Source organism: Parasteatoda tepidariorum, chromosome 2, assembly GCF_982258835.1.
Source record: "Parasteatoda tepidariorum strain Cologne lab strain chromosome 2, Ptep-v5.0, whole genome shotgun sequence".
Taxonomy (NCBI): domain Eukaryota; kingdom Metazoa; phylum Arthropoda; class Arachnida; order Araneae; family Theridiidae; genus Parasteatoda; species Parasteatoda tepidariorum.
The window spans coordinates 24,859,806-24,873,184 of NC_141756.1; the positions used below are offsets into that span (position 1 = coordinate 24,859,806).

At 29.5% G+C, this 13,379-nt stretch overlaps 1 protein-coding gene across 1 annotated transcript in view; it reads left to right on the forward strand.

Moving 5' to 3' along the window:
• The first annotated feature begins 1,927 nt into the window (after positions 1-1,927).
• Positions 1,928-13,379, forward strand: part of LOC107447604 (hemicentin-2-like) — a 410,317-nt gene continuing 398,865 nt past the window's right edge. Inside the window, exon 1 of the mRNA XM_071177281.2 lies at positions 1,928-2,747. Within this exon, the coding sequence (XP_071033382.1) occupies positions 2,588-2,747 (160 nt within the window). The 5' untranslated portion in view covers positions 1,928-2,587. The remainder of the gene's footprint in view (positions 2,748-13,379) is intronic.

Here is a 13,379-nt window from a genome sequence, read left to right on the forward strand (position 1 = left end):
CATGACCTGCGAGTGCAGTCATAGCTTTTACAGTAGAAAAGTTTAACAAGAATCGACACCGCACATCTACGATCCTTTCACAGATTGATCAAAGTGGTTCCCATCCACTCACTGATCCCTGACAGTGATGCTTGACTTCGATGTCAGTTGTCTTACGATCAGTTCATTATAGGATATGAACTAAATAAATAATCTATATCATGAAGTCATTAAAGTTAAATAATATTTAGATATATGTAAAAGCATATATATAAAATTCATAATTTCACCAGACGAAAAATAACACAGGAGCAGAGATCTCATTTTTAGTTTTACTTACAATAAAAACTGCAGCCGCTAAAGGTATTTCAAAAATAAAGAGTGCAATGTGCCTAGATATTGTATTACGCAGAATAAGATACTAGAGTATAATTGAGAAACGAAACTTTTTTTTTTGAAAAAAATAAAGTAAATATCATGCTTATGAAAAGATTTTTTACAGATTTTATTTTAATTTGTTTTCCAAAAATTATTCCCCGTAGTTGGTCACAATTATTTTCAACAGATAATGTTAAAGGCTTTATTATCATAAAATATTTCTTTTTGATCGTTACGTAGCCTATACTTGTTATGATAATATATTATTTAATAACTATAATAATCAAATTTGCTTTCCATTCATAAATTTATGTTAAATTATGTTTATAATTCATAGATTGCTCAATATATGTTGTAAATCTGCCTTTTACGTCTGACTTTAATAAATTCCTATCGAGAAAAAAGAATTATGTTTTTTTGCCGAGATAAAATTTACATTAGTTATCTGTTAACGTAGAAATATTTTAAAAAAAATAAGGGAAAAAATAAGGTTTTCTGCAGTTGAATTATATCAATATTTCCAAGAATGCATTTCTTTTATTACAAAAGATACTCGATAAAATAGATAAATCAGTTGGACGCTTTTAAATTGCTAATAATGTTTAAAAGAAACTTAAAACTATTTTAGGCTAATTGTAGAAATTTCATAAAATTGTATATTATTTTCGTTGAATTATGCTTATTTTCTATTGATTAAGACCAAAACTTCGGGAATGAAAAATAACATTTTTTTCAAGAAATAAAATTGTGCTTACATAATGGCTTACATATACGTGTATATGGCCAAATCAATGGACAAATAATTTAATTCAGCACTAGTTTTTTTTTATGAAATTTGTTCTATTTTTATTTTATTAACTGAATTTGTATCTTTAATCCCCAATAAAAGCATATGATTAATCTGAGATAGACTAATTATACATTTTCAAAAGGTCGAATTTCTCAATAGATCTAATTCTTCAAATAAAAAAAACTGGAATAGTGTCAAAATTTTTTAACGGAAAGCGTTTACTCTATCTGAATCACTAATATTTTATCGATGCCTTCAGAACCATTGGCAAAAGGAGAAAAATAAAATAAGTGAAAAATATTATGTGTTAATGTCATATAATAATAAAAAATAAAATTAGTATTAATAGAAATATTTATTGAAAAGGTGCGTTTACGCACCTTTATGTGAAGTCGGTTAATACTCTAACAGTTTTATTCAGGATGATATTTTGTCAAATATTAACTGAGATGCGGTGAAATTTGAAATTATTCTAAAATTTATATCAAAATAGCAATTAAAATCTTATAATCATAACTAAGTTATAAAGCGAGAAATAAATTATAATACATTTCAAGCATTCAACACATTTAAAAAAATAAGGAAATATAATTACGAAATTAAAAAAAAATTCGTTTGACATCAAGTTTTCTTTTTATCCTAAGATAAATTTTCGTTCGCAATGTTGATCAAATTCAAAGCAGCAATCCACCCACAACATTCCAAAGGGGAATTTAGCCCGAATATTCACTTTTGCCAGACGAAAACAAGACTACTAGGTGGCGCTACGCGCCCTGGGGAAGGGTCCGGTGTGCTCTATCGGAAACAACCAACTCTTTTTCTCAACTAGAGGACACCCTAGCATACTAACTCACTTCATACCTCCGGGATGAGGGAAAGCATCCACACGTCGCTCTTCCGCATCTTCATGGGACGCTCTTGGTGTTCCCAGCATCTTTCCGCTCTTTTGACCGCGACAGTGGAGTGAATCACTTCCTCTCGGAGAAATTTTCTGGCGACTAAATTTCTGTTTTTCTTTTTCTTCATTGCTTGAAAAACAAAGTGAAATTAGAAGTTCTAATGGGATACTGACAGAAATAAGAATGTTTATTTTGTAGATAAGACCGTGAAAGAACTTTTTACAATATTGTGGTATTTATTACAAGGTATTGGCCATTTACTATAAAGGAATTAAAAAAATTCGAAACCTGACAGTAAAAACGAATATTTTTTTTCACTTTCTCCGCAATTAATATATCAGATAAAAAATATAGTCTGTTGAAACATTACTGACAGCAATAATTTGTTACAAAAGCTAATATTTTACACTAAAAAATGAAGAGTTTTGAGTGAAAAAAATCTTTTAAATGGTTTTAACTAAGAGAGTACAAATTGAAATCTTTATATATTGAAATCCGAACGAAACTTCTTGATTGTGCTTCTGACGTTTAAAGTGCAAGAATGACGGGTTGGCCTAGACAATTTGATCGTTCCTGTGGAAGATTAATCACTTTAGGAAATCGAATTTCTTGGCACTACCTGCGAAAGGAATTCGTAGTAAAAACTGCACTTATGTTTATTGCCCTTTTACCTGGATTGCACTCGACGGAAATTGTATCAGGTAAGTGAATTTCTTAGCACTTTTTTAAGTATTTTGTTAAAAAAAAGGAAGCGAAAATTATCTAAAATATCTGGCTTCTGGTGACTTTCCTACTTTCTGGAAAATCGCGGGAATAAAGAGAGTAGTTTTGTGAGTAAAAGTTATCTATAATTAGGTAAAATTGTATTAAACAGCTGTTGGATTTCATTAAAACGAATATTAGTTTATTTTATTTATGTGAAAAAAATTCAGATTTTCCTGAAACTAAAACAGATGGCTATTAATATTTTAAAATGTATATTACACTAGTTAAGTTGCTGAAAAGGTTGATGTGTTTGTCAGTAATTTTTTTAATCGGACACAAATTTTCGCAATGGTTAAAGAAATTAATTGAACATGAAACATTCTGTCAAAATATTAAAAAAACTAAAACAATAGTCAAACTCTTATTTCCAGTGATAGAATTTATACTACGGCTTAAGTGAAAAAAAAGAAACGTAACTTTAAGAGTTACTGAACGCATTGAGTTGGAAAAAAATTAAGTTCATGCTTTAAAAAAGTTCAGTTATAAATAATGTAATTAAAATAAAAATTTCATTATTTTCTGATAATTTTTTTAATAATTTGATTGTTTATTTTTTCAGTGACATTCAAACATTTAATACATTTCAATTTATGAAATAGATTAAAGTTTAGATTAATCTTTCATTTAAATATTTAGGCAATATTAATATAGGTTAATTTTTTGGTTATTTTAAACATATTGATATATTCATAACTTTCATATTAAATAATTAACAAATTTAAATAATCACCATAGGTAGAACTAAATTTGTCTTGAGTAAATCAAAGTATAACATTATGCCAACTATTATATCTGAAGACGCTAAGAAAATTTATTTTTAAATTAATATATTTGATTTGGTTTTGAGTATGGCTTAAGATTTAACTTATGCTATTAACTGTAAATCCAGACTATAAATTTCAATTTGGCTCTATACATTTTTAAAAATATTTAAATAAATATAAAAACACTTCGTAACATCATGTTTTGTTTTGTTGATAGACTACATTTTAAGTGACAAATCATTATTTGTAACTTGCATGTGGATAAGAACATTAGAAGCGAGAAATATGAAGAAAAAAATTTTCATCGGCAAGAAATTTCCGCAAATGTACTTTAACATTTCTGCTTTGTAAGGAAATTTGTTTATTTTTAAGGTAAAATTTAAATTAAAAATTCTTCGTCGCGGACATTGTTTACTGCTAATGTGTAATGCTGTTTTTGTAATTGCATTTTCCATGCACTTTTTAAAGTATAAAAGCTATAAAAAATTATTATTATTAATATCTACTTTCTATTAACACTGCAATTGACATAAATTTTGTAACTTAAATTATAGTTATTTAAAGCAACGGATGCTTCTTATAAATTAGAAGTGCGTTACATCTTTTATTTGTCATTTATTACGAATTCTTTGTTTTCGCGATATGTATTTTAATCATTTTGTGAGAACAAATTTTTCAATGTTATTCATTTCCAATTAGATACAATATTTCTCCGAAAACGGCAATAACAATTGATCAAGAAATTTTAATCTATAATGATCATTAGAAAAATCAGATTTTATATTTAATTTCATTTTGCTTCGATTGTACTTTAATAACAAATACCTTGCTTTTATTATGAAATGTATAATTTCTTTTCGTAAAATAAGCACGTGTTTTTAATGACTAAACATTCATAAACATAGAAGTTTTTGATTATAGAATCAAGAAACGAATGTAAAATTTTTATAAAGAGTAATTAATTGTTTTTAATCACGAGAAAGTATAGTACATTGAGTATGACGGAAGTACGAAGATGTTTTTTGCTAAACTATTGATCGCGTATCCTTTCTAAAAAATATTACAATTCTATACAAAATATCAGAAAAATAATAAATATTACTATTCTCTTGTCCTTATTGTAAATAATTTGTTTGCTGTGAATAATACGATAATGTAAATATAAGGACACATTGCATGAATTTAGTTTCCGTTAATTTTATAAATTATTTGTAGAAATAATACCGCAAATAATTTTCAATTTTCCAGTCAAAATATATGTGTTATTTTTATATAAGAATTCTTTTTTAATTAAATATTACTGAAAATTATACTACCTAATTCAATTCTATGTAATTAAATGAAAATCGCAGTTTAAATTATTAATAAGTAACTCTTTTCCTTATAAAGAATACACGTTGCTTTTCGTTATGGTCTTTTAATTTTTTCACCAACAGTTTAAGTTCGTTTTTAAGTATTGACTTTAAAATTAATAATTAGGAAAATCGTATTAAAATAAGTAGTTAACATTGGATATCGCTACAATAATTTTCTACAACGATGGTTAGCCTTAAGTATGAAGGTAATAAAAAAAGAGTTTATATATATTTTAGCTTAATTGACATAGCTTTATATTATATTATTATAATTAACATCTGCTAATTCATTAGATAATACAAATGACGGAGAAGTTATTTAGGCATGAACGTTTTTTAAGCAACATACTTTCGTTGATAGAAGTAGTGTAAGTATCCATTAGACTATTATTTCTTAGTCTCATTATAAACACCGAAATTTGATTTCAGATAATTGTTCTTTATAGACGGTTTATTTTTCGTATTTCATTTCAGTATCAGTTATTCAGTATCAGTTTCATTCTGTATTCATATGTATCAGTTTTATATATTTTTTATGAACGTTCTCGCTTCTATTGATAAAAATAAATATAAATTAAGAACCACTTTAAGGAAAAAGGCGACAAGAAATTTGCAATGAATTTGATGCTCTAATAATTTCAAAAAAGAAAGTATGACACTATATTGCACATTAAACCTCGAATCGACAATAAGCGTAAAATTGATTGGTTTCAGCATACTTGCACGTTTTCAAGATATTACATTATAAACAATTTCCGAGTAAATTACGGTATAAAGTCCCGGAATTTTGGGTACACCATCCGTAAAACCTACTTTACCGTAAATTCCAATTTTACCGGAAAATATTAAATTGTAAATTTTTCAGCAATATTTATTTAGAGTAATTCTGGGATTTCAGGGAAGTTATTACTGTAAAAATAATGATTTGTCAGATTTTTTATTTCTTAACATGTCCTGGTAAAAGTATCAGTACTCTGAACGTTTTTTCACCATTACTTTCATCGTCATTTGATCTGGAACTTTTTTGCAGTGTAGGTTTTCCTAAATTAATATTATTAACGATTTATTAAAAATTTTTTATTAGCACTTTTTATCGATAATAATTCGATTTGTAGTTTTTAGTGTATAGTTGTGTATAATCGTCTTTTTAATTGATAATTTTTTTTAACTTAATCGTATTTTAATGAAACTTATTTATGCTTCTTATTGTAACAAGGCGCACAGTAACTGTAAAAAAAAACATATGACGTGACATTCCTTCGATTTAAAACTAAATGCATTAGTTACGAAACGACACATTCAACGTGTATACTCTCTAGTTAGATACTAAAAAAACTTAGTTCTTACACATCTTGTCAAAAGAAATAGAGAGAACGTATTCTCTGTTTTTGCGAACATTGACGTTTTTCCAGCTTTTAAGGAAAAGAAAATACCTATACCGAGTGGTTGGCTACGGCTTTATCTAACAGGGATTTGAAAAAAATTCGACTACCGCTCTGGGTGTATGGACTGCACTTTCTCCTAGTGTTTGTCCGCGTTTAGGTATCCACTCAATTGTAATGCTCCAGAGCAGGCACATCTCCCAACCATGGCCAAGTACCTAGTCCCATTTTCAGGGTTCTATTGTTTAACGGTCATGGCGGAATGTTACGCTGTTTTGACCACGATCAGACAACGTGGACGGCACCTGAACTGGAACCCCTTTCTCAAAACTTCTACACCACAATCAACGAGAAGACATTAAGCTATGGCACATTTAACATGCACTTTGCTGTATATATTCGGCAGCTGTTTCGTCTGCTGCCAAGATCGAACTCACAACCCGCAGCTTCCAACGAGCAATCAGAGTGACGCCTTAACAGACTGCATCACCGGAGCATCTAGCAGTGGTTTTTTAGGGGATAGAGCACTTGTCTCCCAGTGAGGAGTTCGAATCCCAGTGATGGCTAGTCGCAACTGGCTCGCCCGGCCAGCGCTGACGTAAATAATGTTTTCAGTGGCAGACCCATCATGGATTAAAATCGTATTTCCGTCTGGGTAACCCTGGAAGGGTTTCCATGATTTTTCTTCTCCATGTAATGCAAATGCGGGAGAGTTTCATGAAAAATACATTCATGAAAGCTAGTGTGCCCAATGCTTGATCTAAGAGTTCCCTTGTCTTATGGGTTGAATTTAAAATTAGAAGTTTACGGAGACGAGCAGTAATAGTCGTAAACCCAGAAATGAGTCGACTGTATGGTGCTGGTTATAAAATAAAATAATAGAATATTGTTATGATTTTAGAACCAGAAAAGTCCACCCTCGATTGGGAAGAGTGAGGGGGAGGCAAGATGATTATTACGATATGTCCTCGGATCTAAATTGCTTATGTGTAGCTCGTGCTGGTGATAGCAATATATTTTGATCATCTGTAAGAATGCCAGAGTATCACAGATAACTGATTAGTGCAACCCCAGTACATCGTACATAAGCAAACAAAACCTGTTCGGATTAAATTTTATTACCGTATACAGTTTTGATGTTTTGACATGTTGTGAACATTCAATTTTGCACCTGTATAATTTTGCTAGTGTACATTTGGCAAGGATCATTAGAAGAGATTTTTAGCAAGGCTATATTTTTATCGAATGACCACTAATATCCGTATTTTAATAATTTAGAAAATAATATACTCGTATTTGTATTGTATGCAGCAGAAATACTTTTTTGATGTTGCGTATCGTTATGATAAATTTTATTTTGTAATTTTAATCTGGAAGAATACTAAAGATATTCATTTTCCAGACATAGATTTAAACCAATTTAAAAATAAAAATAAATCATACTGTACTTTTAGTTTGGTCAATCGCTTTTTGTACTATTATGTTATAGGAAATTTAGTATATTGCTTTAACTATTTTTTATATTTATTTTTTATCCATGCTTTATCGCAGAAATATAATTCATTTTAGAAAACTATTTTTCTAAAGTGAATTTTAGCTGAAATACCCTAAAATGTATGATAATAGTAAACTTTGGAAAAGTTATGAACATAACTTTTAGCATAATAGAAAATGTAAAAACCTACTGTATGGAATTTATATCAGGCTCCCACGAAAGTTTCAGAACTATTTCTGAAGAACATTAACAGAATTTATTGAAATTTGACGGGCACTCAGCCAGATTTTTTTTGCCGTTCCTAAAGTTAACTGGTAGTTTTCATTGAGTTTTCTTATCTTCAAAACCATTCAGAATACAAGTTGATCTATTTTTGATTAGATTTTTTTCTTGATTTACGAACTTTATTTCAAAATAAAGGTTTAAATACTTGCAAATACAAACAGGATTAATTTTATTGAAAATTGAGGTCATAATAAAACTAAAAGTAGTTCCGATTTTCAGAAAACTTGAAAAAAAAATAAAAACATTGAGTTTTATACAAGTTATGAAATACCAATTACATTAAGTGCGCAATAAATGAAAGGATTTCTCAAAATTGAGCAAAAATAGGAAATAACACCAAAACAAATAATAGACAAATATTAAAATCCCGTACATTCAAAATTGAAACAGCATATACTCATGTTCGAGCAAAATATAAGTGAAATGTGTGAGAAGGATGCGCATTGGCTGCCGTCAGGATTCGAACCAAGGACCTCCGGGTTCGTAGTAGGATGCCATAATCACCGTGGCTGAACACCACAGTGCATGGAGATTGAAAAAACTTTATATGGTGACAGTTGCTTGCTAGTTTTCAAGTTAAGTTCAATAGTAGAGGGTAGCAGATGGGAAAATATGGTCAAAGCTTAGTCAGACGATCGGTAATTATAATTTCATTTTTGCTAATTTCGTTATCTTTTAAAAACCTTTTAGTAAACAGAATATATAAAGCTTCCTATCTGTCCTATGACTGGATTGAAAAACTATGCTATTGTGAGAACCAAATTATGAAACCCGGAGTTCTTCTGTTCAAACCTACGGCATACGAAGAACTCTTTCACACATTTCGCGCACCAGATCACTTTTGAGACTGCAGAAAATTATTATTTGCTTCAAAAATGAATATATGCTGTTTTAATTTTGAATACATGATGTTTCTAATTTCGTTTATAATTTATTTCTGAGCTACTTGATAAATTTTTGCTAAATTTTGAGAAGCACTTTTTTCCTGTTGTGTTAGTTTAGTAAGGATATGTTCCTATATTTTAGAATGATACAAAAAAATTATTTTTTGTTTTTGCATACTTATAGCGTAATACCCATATAGGATAATATGCGTACGGGATAAAATAAAATCATAATTGATTATTGAATCATCACTTATAATTACAACACAAACAAGCAACAAAATTATTAGGCATGTAATGAAAAAATTGTTTTCAAAAATTAGTTCTTCTTTAATATTTGTTGTCCTTTCTGGTTACTTTACAATATTAAACTTAAAAATTGTTTATTTGAAGAATAATGTTCTTAGAACAAACTAAATGAACGATAAACTACACTGAGTATTCGTCACTGAAAATGGTACAATTGATTATTGATCGCGGCCAAAACATGAAAAGACTAATAGTCAAGATTTTTAAAAACTTTTATCGATAAATTGACGTATTAGTACCGAGCTTATTATTATTTTTAATTCTGTTTTTGTTGACTTTACTTTATGATGTTTCTAGTTTTTTTAAAAAAATGCAATTAGAAATAATAACTACAGACAAAGGCTTACGGTTCTTAGACAGCTTCGGAAATACAAATTCGTGGCACGTCATCTTCAAATGCTATTTATGAACGTGCTTGTGTTTACCTGGCACATTAAGCAACTAATGACTAAATATGTACAAAAAAACTCGTTTTTGTTTAAAGGGAACTGTAATTTAACAAATATGTTGTTTATGTTGCTGTTTTTACTGACATTAGGACAAGCCAAGTTTGCCAGCTATTGAGATTTAAGACAGGAAATAACGCTTTTCGCTTTACAAGAGAGCACCGCAAGTGCGATTTAGTTCAGAACCCTCCGGATAGAGGGCAGCACCAATCATACATAGATCTGAAGAGGTAATCTCCTGATCTTTGTACATATAGCACTACTCAGTGACTGACCATGGAACTTTCGATTACGCATATTTTACGAGCATGTAGGGGAGAGTTGGATAAAACGGGATAGTCGGACAAAACGGGATACGTCGCCTAGGGACCAGACTATTGCAGCTATCTAGTGGACAACGACAGAAACGTGTTATTCGACCGTGATTATATCATTCTCGGTGCGTCCCGCCTCGAGATCACTATTTCATAGAAAGTTGTAGGTCTCAGAAATTTTTTACTCTATTTTCTTGCCATTTTCTACATTTACGTGCGTTGTTTTTTGCATTGTACTGCCTACATATAAGGGAATAAAATTCCGGTGAGTATTAAATTTAATTAACCATTTATTTACCAATATTTTTATGTGCAGTCTATCTAATTTTCTTTTCACATTTACGCAGCAACCATGTTTGTTTCAAAAAGTGACGGAGTCGGACAAAACGGGACACTTGTGAGTTGGATAAAACGGGATAGAGTTTTTCATGTCCCGTTTTATCCACCTATTTATTTATTGGATTATTACATTTTAAAATATCCATATATTAATGTAGGCCTAGGCTTTTTAAACAACTTATTTATATTAACTATAGATATTTTTTGAATAATTTAGTCTCTTTATATAGTAATGCAAAATTTGTTTATTAACGTTCATTATTAAGCATTTTATTTTCGACTCTAGGATTTCACATCTTTCTTTAGAGCTAATTGTAATATATTTCTCTGATGAAGACTTTTTTATACATAAACAATTATTATACATAAACAATTATTTATATATTTGCATTATTTATTATTTTATCTTTATATATATGCAAAAAATTAAACATAGTAAACCCTATCCCGTTTTATCCAACCCAGGTATGCTAAAACGGGATATGTAAGAGTTTGGAAATGAATTTTTTTTTCTATTTCGCTGTCATTAAAATTAGTTGAAAATATGTTTTTTGTGTGCTTCAATAAATGTTGTAGCTACAAAAAAATAATGTATTGTTTTCCTTAACAGATATTCCGTAGTAAATAAAAACAATAATGGTATCCCGTTTTATCCAACTCTCCCCTATATAGCGTGTACTCGGTGGGTCTCGGTGGTTTTGATAATCGCACCACGAACTCTCTGTATCAATCCGAATCAGATGCCCTAACAACTGGGTTGCCCCGTCCAACTGAGTTCATAATCTAAATAATTGAAAAGCATCTGCAGTTAAAATTGCGAAGTTCTGTAATGCTTATTCTACGATAAAATTTGTTTTTCTTATTTCCCTCCCTCATGGATTAATTAAAATTTTAATGGGATTTTTAGGGTATTAGAGTAAAACTTTGTCTCGCACCTGCTGTCAGAATTTCAAGATCTTTAATATAAGGGTTTCATAGTTATAAAAACAGAAGTACAAAAGCGCACACATGGACTTTTCTTTCTTTACTGAAGACAATTGTTTAATATATAACTGTCAGAAATACCAAAAAATACTTCAAAATCAAAATAACAAATTTGAAAATTTTTCTAGCTAGTTTCAGATTTGAATTCAGTTCGAGCTATACTTTAAACAAAATTACTCTTTTATATGCGAATTATTTGAACAAAATATTTTATCATAGTAAATTTTTTACTCACAAGATAAAACTTTGAAGGTGAAAACGAAAAAAAAAAAAAAATTGCGTGAATTTTACCATATGCACCGAGCCACTCACCTTTTGCACGCAGCATAGAAGTATTATATAAGTACGTAATTTTATTGCTCACATATTTTCAAGACACGAAACCTATTAATTTAATCTTGTTACAAAAATTACCCGGAATCGGAAGATAGAATACGATGAATATGAGTAATTTATTATTGTAAGGGATATTCTTGAAAAGAGAAAGATGTTGGTTGCACTTGAGAAATTTTTTCTTAACTTTTAATTAAAAGCGTTTCTTTCACGAAACTAACTCCTCTGTAAGCACGTAAGTAGCGAAACTTTATTATGAAAAATGAAGCAAACATCAAGAAGCACTATCTATTACTCTTAGAAAAATATTAAATCCTATTTTAATATTATAAAATATTAGCATATGATTCATTTTCTGAAAGAGCGTTATGTTTCTCATATTAACAGAAATTGTTATTTCGAGTTAATGCAAGTTTATGATTTAAAAACGAAATATTTTTTTTTGTTATTCATCATGTATTTTATAAGAAAAATATTTTGGTTCAATTTTTTAGAGAATACTTTTCCGAAAAAAAATCGTTATATAACTGTAATAAGGCTATATACCAAAGAATTTATAGTAATCAAATAGGAAATTCTCAATTGCACTTTCTCGTTGGCATAACAGTACAGGGTGGACCTTTACCTCCTCTAGAACATATCTCCATGTCGTTCTTCTTGATGTGACAACACCATGATCATTTTAAAATTGGTAGTTATGGTGTACAGCCATTGAATTTTTAAACTTCCTCTATCTGTGCTGCCAGTTTCTGGTTGAATATTGCATGTTTTGAGCGTCCAATTTATCCAAGCGAGAGACAAATGTGCCCTGTAAATCTCATTCTCTTAACTTTATAAATTTTATTACATCAACGTCCTTACAATTTTTATTTAAATTATTACACACGCATCCTTAAAAATTTCGTAATTTCATTTTATTACATCTATATCCTTATAAATTTGGAGATAACTTAGCTACTGACAAGTTTACCCCAGCCAGATAGAAAGATAGGAAAACACCAGGCAAAGCGGAACACCCTGGCCATGCATTCGACCCCAACACCCTGGTTGAAATTTGAGTGTAGAGAAAATAACAATCCCTCATAAGAAATTGCTTGTTTCGAAAACTAATAAACAAATTATCATGCTTTCTCATTGGTCAAAAATATCATGCTTTCTCATTGGCCTGCTGTAAACTACTTTAGGTATACTGATTTGACATTTAACTTTTATGTAATTATATGTAATATATTTTAATATATATTTTCAATTACGAGCGCTGCTAAAAATTTCGGATCAAACAAACGGCAATTAGAATGTATCATCCGTAAAATTCATTCTTAATGTTAAATATTATAGTGTTATTTTTACAGTAATATTTATTTAATTAGAGGAACTAAGTGAGTTTTCGGAAATTATTACTGTAAAATTTACGGCGTATCAGATATTTTTTCTGTAACATGTTCCTATAAAAATTGATTTTACGGTAAAAAGTACCGGCACTTTCTGTGCCGATGCTTTGTACCGTAATTTGATTAGAAATTTGATTGAAAAAAAAGAAAGAAAGAAATTACGCAAGGATGGAAATAACATAACAAGCTAAATTTTGATAAGAAAACGAAAAAATTCAATCTTCTAATTTTCAATATTTATAAACAAATTTGTCAACTGAAGGTGATGTTTACGGGGAAATCGTAAA